At 29.5% G+C, this 18,340-nt stretch overlaps 1 protein-coding gene across 1 annotated transcript; it reads right to left on the minus strand.

Moving 5' to 3' along the window:
* Positions 1-8,837: 8,837 nt before the first annotated feature.
* Positions 8,838-10,071, minus strand: LOC140176913 (protein FAR1-RELATED SEQUENCE 5-like). Its single transcript, XM_072208479.1, has 2 exons — positions 9,353-10,071; positions 8,838-9,240 (listed from the first exon to the last, which is right to left on the minus strand). Exons 1-2 carry the CDS (start codon positions 10,069-10,071, stop codon positions 8,838-8,840), a joined length of 1,122 nt encoding a protein of 373 aa, XP_072064580.1.
* Positions 10,072-18,340: the final 8,269 nt, after the last annotated feature.

Genomic DNA, 18,340 nt, shown 5'->3' on the forward strand with positions numbered 1-18,340 from the left:
TCTGTCTTAGACTCTTTAAAGGTCTCTTTTCACCCATCGGAGAAGAACGTTTGTGGTTGCTTGCTGCGAGACGTGCCTTTCCCTTTTCGCACCTCATCAATGTTGGTATTCTTGACTTCCTTTTGTGTAACTATTCTGGGCTCTTTCAATCTGTTTCTTGTATTTCGGGGGACATTTCAAGTAACAGCGGAGATTCTTACATCGTTGATTTTGTTTGTGTCTTGAAACTTCTTTGGAAAAAGTTGTTCAATGCTGCTACTTTGTTTACTAAAAACCCCTTTTTGAAACTGTTTTCGTCGTCTGATGTTACTGTTATGAACATTTGGTTCTGTATTTGGAATTCTGGAGAAACTTGTTGCCGTTCATTGCTTGTAGAATATAATTGCATTGTCCCCCAATGGTGTTGCTGCTGATAGTGTAGGAGGGACGCCATTTATATTCGTTCTGTTTTGGAAAATATCTTGTGAAATCGCGTGTTGTGTTTTGTTGCTTTTACCCGACTTCCTCTGGATTTGACCAAGTTCCTTTAATGACAATGTTAATTTGTTGCATTTCTAGGTATAGCTGTATGTCTCGATCCATTGTTCATGATATGTCGACAAAAATCCCCCCTTCTATTTTAGCTTGGCTGGGTACTTTTATCCTGACCCCGTTTCTGTAATTGATAAAGAATACACTGTAACTTTTCGTAGACACCATAGGCTATGTGAGAATCGGGAGAATGAGTGAAATTATGAGATAGTAATGGCTGATCCCGAAGAGAAGGTATGCTTCCCCCTTTTAGATGAGTCAGAGTGACCCTTTTTCTATGCTTAGGACTGCTTTTTCTCGAAGTTAGATGTTAGGTTTTCTTTTTCTGATTTCGAGAGCAATGTTATCTGGACCTGCAATGTTTCCCCTACCTAGCTACACCTGAACTCCTATTATTTTTTTGAAGATATACCAGCCCGAATGTTGGGCGCTGGATGTGATTTAAAATATTCTTCCCCATAGACATATCAGTATGGATAGCGTGGCTATTCAAATCCACCTTCAAATCATTACCCGAAATGGAAATTGGGCTGCTGGTGTGTGTACTATCTTGGACAGGGAGTTGGAGAAGACTCCTCTCAATGCTACTTAGAGTTCTTTAATGGCTGCCCGAGCTGAGGTGGACAGACTTAAAGAGATTAAAAAATAGTTGGAAGAGGAGAGGGACGGGTTGAGGTCTGACTTGGAGAAGGCTCGGGCCAGGGCGAAAAAGGCGGAGGCAGCTACAACTATAGGGGGGTGGTTACAAAATGGTTGATGGGAAGATCGTCCCAGCTCCTGAGGATGGCGAGGTGGACTGAATTATGTCAGAGGTCAAATTTCAGGGGCCATTTCAAATATTAAATAATTTACAAATTGATTATCTAGTAAGTTGAACATGAGATTTGCAAATAGATTCAATTTATCACAAACTAGTATGTGACACTTTTTCCATTATCGTGGGTCAAACCAATGACTTAAGCTAATTCCATATTTAACTCGATTTGCTTTTATGTTTGACTAAAGATCAAGTCTATTCTTGCAATCCTACAAACATAGTGTTATGATACTAAGTCACGCCAACTCGCATCGAATAATATTTACAAAAATCATCAACCAAAGATAAATATAAAAATTTTCGACACTCGGGAGAAATATATATTTTCCGTATTAAAATTTTAACACAATTAACATTTATAAATTTATATAATCAAATTATATAAATAATGTAATAAAACTTATTCAAACTTATAATGAAATTTCATCATTAAAATCATGACATACATGAATAGTGCAAAATTACTCTTGTCAGTCCTAAAATTATTATGTATGGGACTTTAAGATTTTTTTTTCAGAATATGTAATCCCCGGTTTGATACCATTAGTTGTAACTAAAATATCATAAATTACATTCTTTTTATTTCTATATTTTTTCATTTTTCAAGTGAATCATAATATTTATATGAGATTTAGTTATTAACTTACAAAGAAGTACTACTTGACATTAGACTTAGATGTGAGTCGGGCTGAGTTGAGTATACCAAACTTAAGTTCGGGTCATGAAAATTGAACTTGGCTCATGGCGACAATCGAGCCTATTTCTTAAACTCAAGCATGGCTCACCAAAAGCTCATGAGCTGACTCAAATAACAAGAACATAATTTATAATTCTATTTCAATTAATTACAACTTATGTATACAGTAAAAATTATTAAAAATGATAAATTTGACATATTGTCTATTTATTTATTATCATAATTTTTCTATTTATGACCTACATCGAAAGTATAGCTTAAATGCATATAGGATATATGTATATGTATGTATGTATGTAATATTATACATATAATCGAGCCCATTTACGAGTTAATGAGCTGAACTTATCCAAGGTTAAGATCGGTTATTTAATTTATGAGTTCGATTCTTTTTTTCAAGCTCGACTCACCAACTCACGAGTTTAATTTATCGAGCTTTTAACGAGTCAGGTGGTGTGCTGGCTTATGAATTGGATTGACTCACTTCGAGCTCTACTTGACATGTATAGTTATCATTAAATTTTAATATATTAATCGAAATATCTTAACTTGTAAAAAAATGCTAATAAGGTAATTGAATATTTCAAAGTACTTTTATGAGATCAATTAAATTAACCCAATAATTTTTTAAATAGATTTTTTTGTTATATTTGATATATATAGAATTAAATCTAATACAATGATTTTTATATTAATCTAATAGAAGAGAATTATGTAATATAACAATGTCAAAATTAATAAACTAAGGAGGATAAATAAATAATATTATTATATGTTACTACATAATTTTTTAAGTTCTAACAGAAACATTTGACTGTACTAATTCTAAAAAGGAATCAACATAAAAGAAATTACTAGAAAGAACTCTCTTACAATATTTTGGTTTGTTCTCTTGTAAGAGTGAATTCGTGAAATATTCCGTTTTTAAAACTAAATTCAAATATTTAATGATTAATTAAATTAAATAATATTTTATCTAATAATGATGTTTTAGTCTATGGTCACTCTAAATGAATAATTATTTTATAAAACTAAAATTCTAATTCATATTAAAATTAAATAAAGATATGCTACCTTTAATTCTTTTTTAGGTGAGGTTAAAGAATTTAATTTTAATGTAACAAGTTTTTGTTACAGTCATAATTATATCTTAAAAAAATATTTTTATAGTTTATGTACTCTCTATCGCTTTTTTTCATGAATAAAAAAAAACATAGACACATAGGAGGTTAAGGTAAAGTAAAAATTTACATAATATAATTTATTTAATATTAAATTAAAATTTGACACCAACAAATAAATAGCTAATTTTGTTTGCTCTCTAAATTAGATGAATGTTGGGAATAAAAAAATATTTTTGTGTAAATATAAGTATGTCAATTTTTTTATTTCTTCATATTTTTAGATAAGTGATAAGTGCAACTCAATTTATTAAACAGAACATATGGTAATATTTATCTACAAGTGTATATGAAAAAATATATATTGACGTGTATATTGCACTACCTATTTGTCTTGTAAATTTCTTTTTCATTATCACCGAATTCTAAGATAATCTTGAACGGTTATTTGGTTATTCAAGATCTTTCTATAGATGAGGGAGTAGTGGGACATTTATGTAACCAACTTATGTTAAAAAACGCTATCTATATATACATACTTTCATTCACAGCTAAATAAAATATTCACTACATTTTTATATTTTAAGTTTAAGATAGTTAATGGATTCTTCGAAGCAAAAGACCGAGTCCAAAAGTATGGAATCATTACATCCTTATGATACTAAGTGGATAGACACGAATTCCCAACTTATTTTCACAATGGTAACCATAAATCCTTCTTTATCCTTTTCTTTAGTAAGCAACTGTTTCTATTAATTGATTTGATTGTTCCTCTATTTGTTTTTGTGATAGACTAATGCTGAAGTAAGTATAATTCCAACAAAATTTTTACAAGGATTAGCTGAGCAACTACAACTGTTGACCAAAAAGGTGGACGAACTATCATCACGACTAATTAACTCAACGCCTCCTGTGAGTCAATGCGTGGATACTACTCCTATAAGTGGTCCAATTTCCAGTGGTATGAAAAATACTGTTAAAAAGAAAACTACGCCCAAAGAGACAACACCAACATCTTCAAGACAGAATGGTGAGACTGATAAAGGTTTTGCGCGCAAAAAAAGGAAATCTTTATGGCAAAAAACTAGACAAAATGGAGTATGGAAGACCCCATCTAAGACTGACACTAAGGTATTATTGTCTTTAAAACATTAATTGCATAACCAATTTTATTTTTGTTATTCATAAGTCTAACATGAATTGTACTTTTTTTTCCCTTAGCGTAATTTATTCTCGCACGAAGAAAAGTTAGCTGAAGATGTCTCAACCTTAGCGAATGGAGATAAAATTATCCAAGTAATTAATAATTTAATGAACAATATAAATAAATTTAGATTCATCAAGTAAATAATTTATTTTTTAGAATACATTATGCAGTGTTTCTCGGTTTCGTTTCAGGCAACAAAGAATTCGAGGTTTAGAGAAGCAGATCTTGCCCTTGCGTCATATATTTTTGGTTTTAATTATGACCCGAAGTACTATACAATTTTCTTAATGAATTTTTAGAAGGTATACGTGATTTTTTTAAAGATGACACAAAGCAATGATTTTGTTTTTAATAGGGAAGAATTGGTTTCCAATGATCATTGTTCAGGCACAAGAGAAGCTTTGATGACACTAAAACCTGGGCAGCCCATTGTTGATGATGTATTGTATTTTTTTTGCTTTGTTACACATTTATCCAAGATGTACTCAAATCCACTTTATTTTGTAACAAAACTTATTGAATTGTTTGTTTTATATAATTTTGGACCTTGTGATTTGATATAACTATAGGTCCTTATCCTTGTTGCTTCCATGCTAACTCATAATGATGATTGCCACAAGTGGTTTCTCCCCACAACATTTGCGGTATGTTTATTCTTTTTCCGCATTATAGGTATGTATGCTCGCTCTAATTGACATGTCTTTTACAGCAAATTGCAATGCATCTGAAAATATTTCCATCGGAACTTGGAATTACATTAAGGCCAATTTTATGAGAGAAGCAGATAATCTTACTAAGGTAGGCATGTCTCATAGAGGAATTTGCTATCAAAGTATGGTGCTAAAAGTATGTCATTTGTTAATGTAGATTTATGTTCCAATTCACGTGGATTTTCACTGGTTCTTAATGGTTGTTAACCGATCGGATCAAGAAATTGTGTATCTTGACTCTAAAAAATCTAAGATACAGAAAAAGTCAAGGATGACAGCAGTCAATAAAGTGGTGAGCTATTTAAACAAACAAATCAGATTGTATTTAAAAAATATTCTTTCATCATATCACTTATGGTTGATGACTACCATTCAGGTGTCATTTCTTGAAAATATTTCAGGTGACGGAACATATAAATTGCCTGTTGGGATATCACCTACAATTTCTACTTATAAATTAGTAGATCCCGAAGTTACACAGCAAGAAGATGGCTCGTAAGTAAATAAAAATTTCGCACTTCATTCACTATTTTTAATCTAAATTAATATGAGTGAAAAGTTATAATAATTACATAAACTTATCTTATTATTAAGAAGCAACATTATTAAAATTTATTATCTTTTTATTTTTTTTATTATGTGTTCTATTGCAGGAATGATTGTGGTATTTATGTTGCACAATGGATGATACTATCAGATCTTTGGGGATCATATGATGTTGGGGTATTATAACAATATATTTAATTTATTAAATTCACAAGTTAATTTCTAATCTAATATAACATTGTAATTTTATTCTGTAACAGAGAGTGAATGATTTTACAAGAGTGCGCCTTGCAATTGATCTGGTTAGTGGGGATCACAACATCAAAAAAAGGAAAATAGAAGATTTGGCTATACAAAATTGGAACAATAATTCAAGACCAATTTAGTTTTAGAATAATTTAAATTAGGAACAATTTTAATTTTTTTTCACTTCAAGAAAGTGTTTTTATTATCTTAGTTTTATAGGGTAATCTAGTCTAGTTATAATTCTCTATTAGAATTATTAGTTTATTTCTTTAGAAAATTTCATTACTTTTTGTTTCAGTAAATTATAAGTCAATGAAGTTTAAATTATTAAAAAATTGAGCTTATTATTTATGATGTATTTGCATAAAAATGATTATTATCTTATCTTTATTTTCTTAAAATACGTAATATTCTACTGCATTACATTCATATAAAAAAAAGACGTGTACTATTATAAAATCAATAAGTATTTATAAAAAATATTGGAATACCTTAGATTTTAACCTAATTAACATAATATAATTTTTAAAAAAAGTGAATAAAAATTTATGATATCTATCTTAAAATTAAATTTATTTTATTCTTTACATTTTTATTGTTTACATATAAATCGGATAGTAATAATACATTGTCTTGTGTGGGTAGTAAATTTAAAAAAATGTTAGAATAATTTTTTTTAAAGAATCTTATAAAAAATACAAGTAATTTAATATTTGAATGTATTACTTTTAAAAAAAATACTTTTACGTATGGTACTAGGATGTAAAAATATATTTTGTTTATTTATGATGTTTTATAAAAATATTTTATATCTCCTAAATATGTTTGAATATAATAATATAAAATGTTATTTATTATGTTTTGTTTAAAGGTAAATTTTTTAACTCGGTACACACTAAAATTTGTTAAAAGAAGTAAACATTAATTAAAAAATATTTTGCAAACAACATAATTACACATAAACATGCATTAAATTATCCGTAATTAAAATATCTACTTTCTATCGACCTATGATGTACTCTTAAAGGATTAGTATTTAAGGAACTATATATAGATAAGAATAAAATCGTACTCTAAAATTTTTCATTACAAATTTTTTTTCAAAAATGTTTAGAATTGCAAATAGAACCTGATTAGAAATTCTTTTGAGCTTATATTTATTGTTTATTTAATTATTTTATTATATAATGATATTATTTTTTATAAAAATTAATTTTTTTACTATTGTATTAGCTATGTATTATTGTATTTTAAATTTTTTTTCTATAATATATATATATATAGAACATATGAGAAACATTAATTTCTGCTAAAACCTAAAGTAAATAAATAATATTTTTAGTTATTTATATACTTACACCTATCAAATTATGTATTTTTATTTTTTATCCAATGTCAACTCGTTTTTTAAAAAATCTAGTTAGTGGAATATTGTTCTTAATGTAACTTTTTCTTTTTTTAGATGAAGTGCATTAAGTATAAAAAAATAAAAGTCATACTAATACCGAGTACTATTAAGTTGTTAATATTAATTATTTAATATAATCCTAATTTATAATTTTTTTCTTTAATAATAATATGTGTTTTATTATGTATATAATGTGCTGAATAAAAAAATATGAAGCATAAAAGCATACATTTATTGGCCAAAATATTATAATAATAATAATAGTAATAATAATAATAATAATAATAAAACAAACTAATTTAATAATATTCACGAACAGTTAGTTACAGATATAGACTTGTATTTTTTTTATCAGTGTCTCTAAATAAAAAGTTTCTTCCGCTAATATTCACAAAACATATTTGTATTTCATTACTATCGATGTCTTTAGTCCCAAAAACACTTTTTTTATAGTCAAAAACTATCTATTACATGATATTAATCTCAAAAATCACACCTTATTTGACTGTGGTGTATTCTGCATGGCCTGTAAAAAAAATCAAATCATTCGCATGCTATTAAATCCCAAAGGATATAAATTCATGGAAAAATATTACTTGAAAACTAAACATAAGATAGATAAATGACAATAAATCTTAATTACGACCTGTAGCAACCATCTATGGCTGGGAATGGGACCATATAAGGAAGTTTCGTAGCTAGCAGAAGTATGGTTGCTATCTACTCCAAAAAATGTAGAACTTGAACCTTCACAAAGACATAGTCCATACTAGTATAATTCCAGAATGATTGAATTGAAAATATACTAAATTGAAAAATGTGCATACCAGAATTATAGGCTTTACTTATATCTTCTTGAGACAATTGTGGATTCTTTTTCTGACTCCAAAAGTGTATATTTTTAACATTCACCTCCACAGAAGAAGCTATTGGAGTCTGTTCATATAAAAAACAAAGTTAAAACGTACATATTAACCTATTAACTCAAAATATCATGACATTAGTTGTTTAGTCTAGTACGTAATAATAAATTCCGTGAGTAATAATAAATTCTCATGGTACCTGATCATTTGGAATACTAACAGATTCAACACCATCTTCAAATTCATCTTCGCTGAACATTCTATCATTATGTTGAACATCTTTTTCAGCAGTTCTCTCTATGCATTTCCTTTTTGTGTGACCAGTTTGATTGCAATTAGAACATTGTCGTCTTTTATTTTCATCTTTTCGGACTTTTGGTGCACCTTTGGATTTTGCAACAGAAGGATCACCAAATTTCTTGCCTTTTTCCGGTGAAATAGTCTGCTCCAATTTTGCTTCCAAGTCTTTCGTCACTCTACAAATTTCATTCATTGTGTAGCGAAAATGAGACAATTTTCTGCCTCCTAAGTATATCATACGAGAACTAGCAACTGATAATGCACCTATCCGCATCAGAATGCTCCTTTCTTCATCCTCTTTTCCGTTTATGTTATCTTTATCATCGTCAATTTTTTTAACGTCTTTAGTCCATCTTTTTAATATAAGAGTTTCTGGCAATTCCTTGATCTGCTACCGTTTCATCACACAAAACATATGAGAACATGGAATACCATAACTATCCCATCTTTGACATTGACACACCATTTTTTGAGTATCTTGATCATATAAAACAATGTACTCATGATCAGGTCTTCCATACTTGATGATCTTGTACTCTGTAGTTGTTGAACGACTACCAGACGACACAATATCCAAAGCTGCCACACTTTTAATCTCTTCTAATATTTCCCAAAATATCTCCCTAGTATACACTGATGCAGCATGACGCTCAAGAGAATGTAAACCTGTTGTGGGCACATGTTCTCCATTTATTGTTTTGAATTCAGCAACAATCTCATTATTTATGTAGTCCCTTAAAGCGCGTTCTAGGTTTTGCACCAATGCAAGTATACTATCCCTCGAGTCAACAAAGCTTTTAATGAAAGAATGTATGCCTTCACATCTGGATGTAGTTCTAAATCCAGGCCCACTGTTCTTTCCTTCTATATTGTTTTTCTACCCAGTCGTTTCCCACAAGATTAAACCTTTCAACCATGTCATGCCAATACTCTTCAAATTCATCACATTCAAATTTGCCATACAAGCATTTCTTAAATTTCTCACGAAATTCTAGGTCCTTGATATGAGATACTGCATTTTTATACAGATACCAAGCACACAATCTATGGGTAGCATTTGGAAAAATTTCTTCAATTGCACTCTTCATGGCATTATCACCATCTGTTATGACAAGACTCGGATGCTTATTCATCATCGCCTCTGAAAAGTTATCTAGTAACCACTTGTATGATTTTGTTTGTTCATCTGCTAGCAAACCGAAGCCAAAAATACAAGTTTGGCGATGATGGTTTGTGCCTGAAAAGATAACTAGCGGCCTATTATACTTATTTTTTCTGTAGGTAGAATCAAATGCTAGAACATCACCAAAATATTGATAGTCAAATCGACTTAAATCATCCGCCCAGAATAAATGCTCCAATTTATCGTCATCTGTTAAACTATGTCTCACAATCATCATAGGTGCATCCTCTGCTTTTCCATGCAAATAATTAAGAGTTGCATTTACATCTCCTTCAATGATCTTTGAACGTAGATTTCTTTCAATATAGTTATCCAAATCTTTTTTTGTAAAACCAGCAAATTCATAACCACCGGCTTGTCCAGCAATAAGACCCATGATCTTCGAAGGTGGGAGGCCATGTCTATGCATACTATCCACTTGTGCCTTGTCTGCATCTGTCATTGTACGATGATTTGGAATTTGGTGAACTAATTTAAGAGGTATCAAAGGATGGTTATGATCCTCTACCATCTTTCTGACTTTCCACATTGAACAACTCTTGTCAAGATAAATTGACAACATTGCATTACAATTTGTTCTGGTCTCAGGCTTCTACTTTCTTATTTTACTAGTAGTTGCATAGCATTTCTTCTCTCTGACACCTGCTCTGTTGCACAAGAATTTACGTCGAACATAATTGCCAGTACTATCAGCAGCTGCATCCCCCTTTCGAACTCCAAACCCCACACACTTGGCATACCTTATATAACATTCGTAAGCTTCTTCATAACTTACAAATTGCTGATTCAAAAAATCATTTGCACTCAAAACAGCTGCCTCCTTATCATCAGTAGTTTTATCATTGCCGTATTCATTTTCCTCCTCCTCTATATAACATTCATCCTCGTCAGAATGTGATATATTTTTCATATTTTTTTCTTACCCTACATTAGTATTAAAATAAAATAACTTATAAAATTGACGAATTACAACAATGTAATCTCATGGTTTATTTTCTATTGTTCCCGTATCCTTTCTACCAGCAACATAAATTTTTTAACAAATAAACTAGAAAAATAAATGAGAAGAAATATAAAATTTAGTTCTAAACATCTTTTTAGTCATGTACCTTACTAATATTATATAGGTCGAATTTTGTTATGATTAATGTTAAAGTTTAAATTACTTTTAATAAATTGTTAATAATTTAAAATTTGTTTCTATAAAGTTAATAATTTGCTCACATGATTCTTTTCAAGAAAAAATATACACAAATTAAACCTGTACTAAGATAAAAATCTAAATCCCAAAACACTATTTTATTCTTTACAAATATTACTGTGGCAAAATTAAAAAAAATACTAGACCTAGTATTACATTATAGTTATATTTGGAGTATTTTGGGTTATATATATTTTTTTTATTTTAGTACTCATGGTTGATACTAAAATTTTTAACTATATCAACTTTAAATTTATATATATATATATATATATATAAAAGAATTTCATTCAAATTCAAGTGACTATAATTAACCTCTTAAAATTAATTTCGCCTATTCCTTAAATATCTCAAATCATCACCAAACTAAATAATGAGAATAAGATAGGTTTTATTCAATTAGTTAGGTATTCAATTGAAAAAATAATAATTTACTGTTCTTTAATCAAATATAAATATTAAATTAGAGTACATAGTTTATTACTCCCTAATTCAATATCTTCTTTGTGAATTAATATATTTCTTAAAATATAATACAAGACTAAATCAGATCTTTATTAATATAAAATGCATTAATCAAAATTAGCTGAGTTTAAATAAGAATACAAAGAATATATACATCTTTAAATATTAAGCTTAAATGTATATACAGTTTTATTGAAAAAATTATCTCTATTTTTATAATATAGTTAAATCTCATACAATTACCTAGTATATTTAATTGGATATTTGTATGGACAACACTAACAATGTTAATTTTTACATATTGTTGATATCAAATCAATACTTACTACAATTATATTTTACAAATTATTTGTAAAAAAAAAAAAGCATAACTCATTAATTCAATACTTGCAGAATAAAGGTACTAACTTTACCTATAATGACTTGAATCTGAGAAGTAACGACAATCTAATCAATTTCTGTATTGACTCTAGCCAAAGATGTGAACAGTAGAACTCCCAAAATTGTTGTCTAACGTCCAATCAATTTCATCCTGAACATTAAAATGGTGTGATGATATAAACATGTATATATTTATTAAATAATTTTCATCATTCACGGAGGAATGAATAAAAACATAAATTAAGAAATACATTTGAAATAATAAATTTGATTAAGAAATATAAACAAGAGGAACATACCTAATTGAAAGTTTTGATATTAGTTCTGAAATTGGAAGATAATGATGTTTACGTGTGAAACGAAGAAGAAGGGAATAAAAGTAACTGTTTGGTCCAATTCAAACCGGTTTTTTAAATAAACCATTTGTATAAAATAAATCGGTTTTTTTTTAAACCATATAGTAACACGTGTAAGTCATCAGAAGCAACTTCACCTGTAGTCGACTGCAGGTGAGTTTCTGCCAAAAGATAAATATGAATTATTCGAAATGAATAAGGTACCTCTTTCATATCAAGAGTGGATATATTTATAGAATTGTTGTGATAAGTGCTCTTTAGTGAGCTGTTACTTAGTGGGTCTAATTATGTGATAACTGCTCTTTAGTAAGCTTGTTTAGAGAGATTTGTAGAGAAATTCTTGTGCTCATCTGAGTTGGCATGTAATTATTTTGATTGTAGGAAATAAGTCCATTAGGAGAGCAAAAATATGTACTCTTCACGTACTCTTAAGTAGTATTTATTTATTTTTAACTAGATTTCGATTTATAATTTTACCTGAGAGGAAGTATAGCAAATGAACGGAATAATACATAATGCTTATAAAAAAATAAGCCTAAGAAAAAAAAAGATAAATAATTCTATCAGAGTTATCCTTTCAAAAAAAATAGAAAAATTTCCCACAAGTATGATAGATCTAATGGAGTAGGAATTTGGTGCAAATCCGAAAATAACTTGCAATCGTGGTATTTTATGTATGTGTTCCCTATAGTACCTGTTACCTACAACAATGAAAATATTTTTAATAGAACTATAAAATACTATAATCAAAACACACACAGACACACTTATATAAAAGAGAGTACTAAAAAAAGTACAAAAAGAATACTAATAAATTATAACCAAAAATTTTAATACATAAATTTAAATTTTTTTAAAAAAATTATAGTCAAAGAATATTAAAATAATATTATTTTAATTAATATGTTTTTTTAGTAATTTTTATTTAAACATAATTTTAAATGATGTAATTCAAACATTTATTTTATTATAATTTATTTTAATACAAAATTATTAAATATAAATAACATTAATATCAATTTATTTTTTATCAAAATAAATTTGTAAAATCAATTTTATACAAATTTTGGTCTATAAATTTTAATCCAAACACATACTTAATTATTTATTTAAGATCTATAGATTCATTCTTACAAACAATAACTGTATCACAATCCTATATTAAAGATAATTAAAGATAAATACAAAGAAGGGTGAAAACAATAATAAATTTTAGCGATGAAGCAGCCTTTGGACCGTGTAAATGCCAATAAAGATGGCATTACTTCCGATTTCAATTTGACTCCGATCATTAATTTTGGGATAGTTAGCTCGGATGACAATAAAGGAATATTCTCTCCACGCATATATGCTAGTATTCTTTAGACTACATATTCGAATCCTAAAAAAGATGATGTGAGTTTAAGAGTTTTTTTTTCTATTATAATATGATATTATAATCCATATGCTTACAAGCTCTAAAAATAAGAGAGTACGAGAGAGTACGAGACGAAAGTACTAGAGAAAGAGAGCGACGGAATAAGAAAACACAGGGTGGGTAGAATAAGACAACTACATTACATAGAAAATTCGGCAATTTAAAACCGAAAAAGATACTAGCTTTTGGAGAGTGAATCATTTATATTTTTTGTGGAAAATTTACTGAGTACTCTTTAATCCGAAATTTGTTAAAAAAATAACCTAAAATTTTGTAACATAACTGGAGGACTATTTTTTTAATAGAGTCATCATCATTTATTATTTTGATTACTAGTTAATTAATAATGTTTAAAAATATTAACTAAAAATATAATACTAAATTATTAAATTAAAGATATTGAGTTACTAGTTAAAAATACTTACTAATATAAATTAAAATTGTTGTCCCTCAAACTTTTTTCTCATGCATATTTACTTTTTTTAAAAATGTTATTTGTATATTAAAATCAGTCTAATTATTCTATTTAAAAAATGCTATTTGTATACTAAAATCAGCTTAATGCTATTTAAAAAATGTTATACATTCTAACATTCAAATTTAAGTGACATTGCATTTAAGCTAGCCTAATTATTCTTAGGTATTAAATCAATAAAATAAACTTCTATTTTTTGTATAAACAAGAATCATTACCTAACTTATTCCATTTGAAGAAATTTTCGTACTCTAAATTATTCAAATTTTGATATTAATGGTTTGATGAATCAGGAGAGATAGAAAAAGAGAAAAATAAATTCTTTTTATTTTGAAAAGAATAAAAAATCCTTCGAAAAATATTTATTGAGTTATCACACTTTATATACTATGTACTCTTTATGTACTCTCATTATAAAAAAAATTACAATCAATAAATCTATATCTATTATTGATAAAAAAAATAATCTAGATATATAACACCATAAAAAAAATTAGTGTGGGATAAATCAACGTGAAATGCCGACTTATAGGTTCTTCAATTTCATTAAATTCTGATTAAAGTGCCGGTAATCTATCGTATTATAACACCTTCAATTTCATGAAATTTGGAAATGAACTCATTTTTATTTGACTTGATGGATTTTAGAGACAAACACAACCCTCAATCCTAAGTACTCTAATGAATTGGATAATTCATAATTCTAGATATACAACACACCCACATACTCTTCACATTTTCTAAACCCAACCGATACCTTATTACTGTCAATCTTAAGTTAGATTCTAAAATTTTAAGGACTATGGTGAAGATGGTCCCCGAGGATCGGATTTCAATTTTTGACGGTAGTGAGTTCCTCTACATTGCTGAATCATTGCCCTTTGAGAACCTTCCCTACTCTTTAACTTCGCCTTGTCTACAACTATATTTACAACTGCTTCTACCAACTTCTTTGCAATTCCCTAAGTATAAAAAAATGTTAAAAATCAGTAGAATCGAGTTATGAATAAAATAAAGTTACAAAAAGAGTTATGGACAGAAGAGTTACATAAGTTATAATAGTGACTATAATAAGTAGGATAAAAGATGACAAAAATAAAAAATGGCACACCTTTCTTCCATGACACTCATTTATGATCTTCACAGCTTCTTCGGGACTAATATGCTCCCATAGTCAGTTTGAGGCAAAGATGATAAATTTGTCCGAATTGTGTAGAGGTCTACTTTCAACGTTTAGAATTTTCTACCAGTATGATAAATTTAATAGAGTACAAAAAGAGTACTAAAAAATTATAACAAAAGAGTATTAAATTTTAACACAAAAATTTAATTTTTAAAAAAAAATGCTCAAAGAGTGATAAAATAATATAATTTTAAATGATATAAATTTATGTCTCTTTTTAGTAATTTTTATATCTTTTTTCTCTGTTATAATATAATATTATAATTCATGCTTACAAGTTATAAGAACAAGGGAGAATACGAAAGAGTACTCGGAATAATTTATAGAGTACTCCTTAATCCAAAATTTGTTAAAAAGATAAGCTAAAATCTTGCAACACTATTTTGACCGGTAGTTAATTAATAATATTTAAAAATATTGACTAAAAATATGATACTAGATTATTAAATTAAAAGTATTGAGCTACTAGTTAAAAGTACTTACTATTATAAATTAAAATTATTGTCCCTCACACTTTTTTTCTCATGCATATTCATTTTTTTTCGACATAATTCCATTTCGGCAAAGATTGAGGGTTGAGAGATGACAGAAGGAGTGAGATTGAGGGTGGAAAATACAGGGTGGGTTAGAACTAGGGAATATGTAAAAGATTCGAAGATTTGGAATCCAGAAGAATACCAATTGTTGAAAAATGAGTCTTTCTCTATATTTGATTTTTTGTTGATAATCTCCCGAAAAACATTTCGAAGAATGAATTATTCTATACTAGACTGGACGCATTAACATATCTATGTATCGCGAAAACAAAAAGGTGGTAATAATATGTATGTTTTTGCGTTCATCGATACACAACGAAAGGCGAAAGGTGGAGCTCTAAAGGCTATAGTATGAATGAATTGTATGAGATTGAGAGGGAAGATTGTGTACGTGGGAGAAGTAAGGTAAAGACAACTCAGGAAGGAGGTGATAGTTGGAACTAGACCCGCATCATGGAAATGGGTGGACAAAGAAAGTAGAAGTATCGGTAGTGAAAGAGAATCTGGACTAGCTACAGAGAAGTCTGGTCGGCGGCACAACGAAGGCAATTGACTTTAGTTCCTTGAGGAATATAATTGGAAAAAACTTGTCTCAAGTTGTCCAAGTACGGGAATTAGGAGCATATAAAGTTCTTTTGACTTTTGATTCTGTATTGAATGCGGAAGAAGTATATACGTTTAAAATGCATAGTCTCTTGCAATTCTTCCATAATATATGGAGATAGATGAGACGGTGCGATGCGAAATTCGAAGAGTATGGTTAGAATGCTACGGAGTTCCATTACATGCGTGGTCAGCAGATACCTTTAGTATGTTAGGAGGCCAATGGGAGGAAGTAGTCGGTTGTGACAAAGTGACAGAATCGTGCATGTCTTTTAGTGTTGGACGAGTGCAAATTGATACTTGTATCATTGATATGATTAATGAATGGGTCTATATCACAATATGTATCAATGGATTCGATGTACTAGTGAAAGAAGTGGGACAGGAGACTTTTGGATTGAATTGTTATGAAGAAGCTAATGGAGAAAGTGACCATAGCTGTAAACAACGAAGAACAGATGCGAAAAGAGAGGTGCGGGTATGAATTTAAGGAGTACACGGGCTACAAAACCGACGATTTTCAACTACCAGGCAGCCGATGTGGTGATGGGGGACCTGAGGAAAAGATAAAGGTAGGTTAGTAATTCCTAAAATTATTTTGAATGAGTGGATTAATGATCATTCAAATCAAAATTAGGTAAAAATGGTAACATATAAACCAATTTATGAAGGACTTGAAGGGAGAGCAAATTGTGTGGGATGTGATTATATTAATTATGAACCTGGTTCTGAAAATACAATTACATGGGTTTATGAAGGTAAATTTAATGAGATGGAAAGGAGGGACAAAGGGAATAAGAAAAAGAAGGTTTTTTGTAGGCTTGGTGCTAGGCCCAATAATTCCAGGATGTCCAAAAAAGGTAGGGAATGATCCTTGGTTCAGTTCCTCAATCAACCGATTCAGTGATGTTGGGTTGGGTCTAGAATTCGGGTCAGGCTTGATGAAAATTGTTAGAAACAAGAGAGTAATCTAAAATAGTATATTATTCAGGTTGTATTCAAGTTGTCTGGAATTACACAATATAAAATGGTATTTATAGATGCTAAGAAAACCGTAATAATAAAAACGTAATATCTTATAATAAATATTCAGATATACTAAATAGTACTAATTGATCCTAATTGATCCTATTTATATTCTAACAGAAATGGAGCACGGTTTCCACGATAGGGATGAACACGCTAGGAAAGGGTCTATGACAAGTGTGAAGGAAGCTGCATCTGCGAAACTTGCGTTGGAGACCTGCACAGAGATGACCGAGGGAGACTGAATCGGTGTTGAAGGAGAGAAGCTAAAGGCAGAGGAGGTTCAACGTGGCAAGGGAGATGTGCAACTCTGACGCCACCTATGTTGGATCGTGAGATCGAAGAAGAGTTGATGGCGGAGAACCTTGCCGCTACTCTCCCGGCGATGACATTGAATGGAGGGACTGGTGGGTTGGGTGTGTGTTGATGATGATGGTGCAGAAGATGTTGATGAAGGAACGGGTGATAGGGATGACATTGTGAATGACAGTGGCATGGACTCCGACACAAAGAGAACAACATTGACAAAAGGACAAGGAGAGCTATCGGAACACGATGAAGAAGTAGCTGGGAAGAGGGTTATTGATGATGGTGGTTTAGACAAGAATGAAGGAAGTAAGGGAAACAGAGATAGTATTTTGGAGGAGCAGATACTTGAAAATAGAAAAACTTGGGACCTCGCGTTGGAATCAGGTGCAATTTTATACAATGAAGAAGATGATATTATGGCTATTTTCCAAGCACATAATAAAAAAATTGCTCATAAAAGAAGATTGGTAAAACAGAAAGAGAAAGCAAGGTGCTGTAGACCCAAAAATACAAAAAAAGATGTGTAATAATTTATTAAAATAATTTTATTTTTCGAATGTTAGGGGATGATGGAAAATTGAGTATGGTCAAAAACCTCAAGAAAAATTTATATTGAATATGTTAGGCTTGTTTGAGACCAAGTGGCAGGTAGTGACGAAATTTGATGTAATAAGAATTCGGAGGAGTGATGTTGCGGGATGAGAATATGTTGAGTCGGAGGGTGCCTCAAATGGTTACTGTTAATTTGGGATGAAATCA

This window comes from Arachis hypogaea, chromosome 12 (genome assembly GCF_003086295.3).
Source record: "Arachis hypogaea cultivar Tifrunner chromosome 12, arahy.Tifrunner.gnm2.J5K5, whole genome shotgun sequence".
Lineage (NCBI taxonomy): Eukaryota > Viridiplantae > Streptophyta > Magnoliopsida > Fabales > Fabaceae > Arachis > Arachis hypogaea.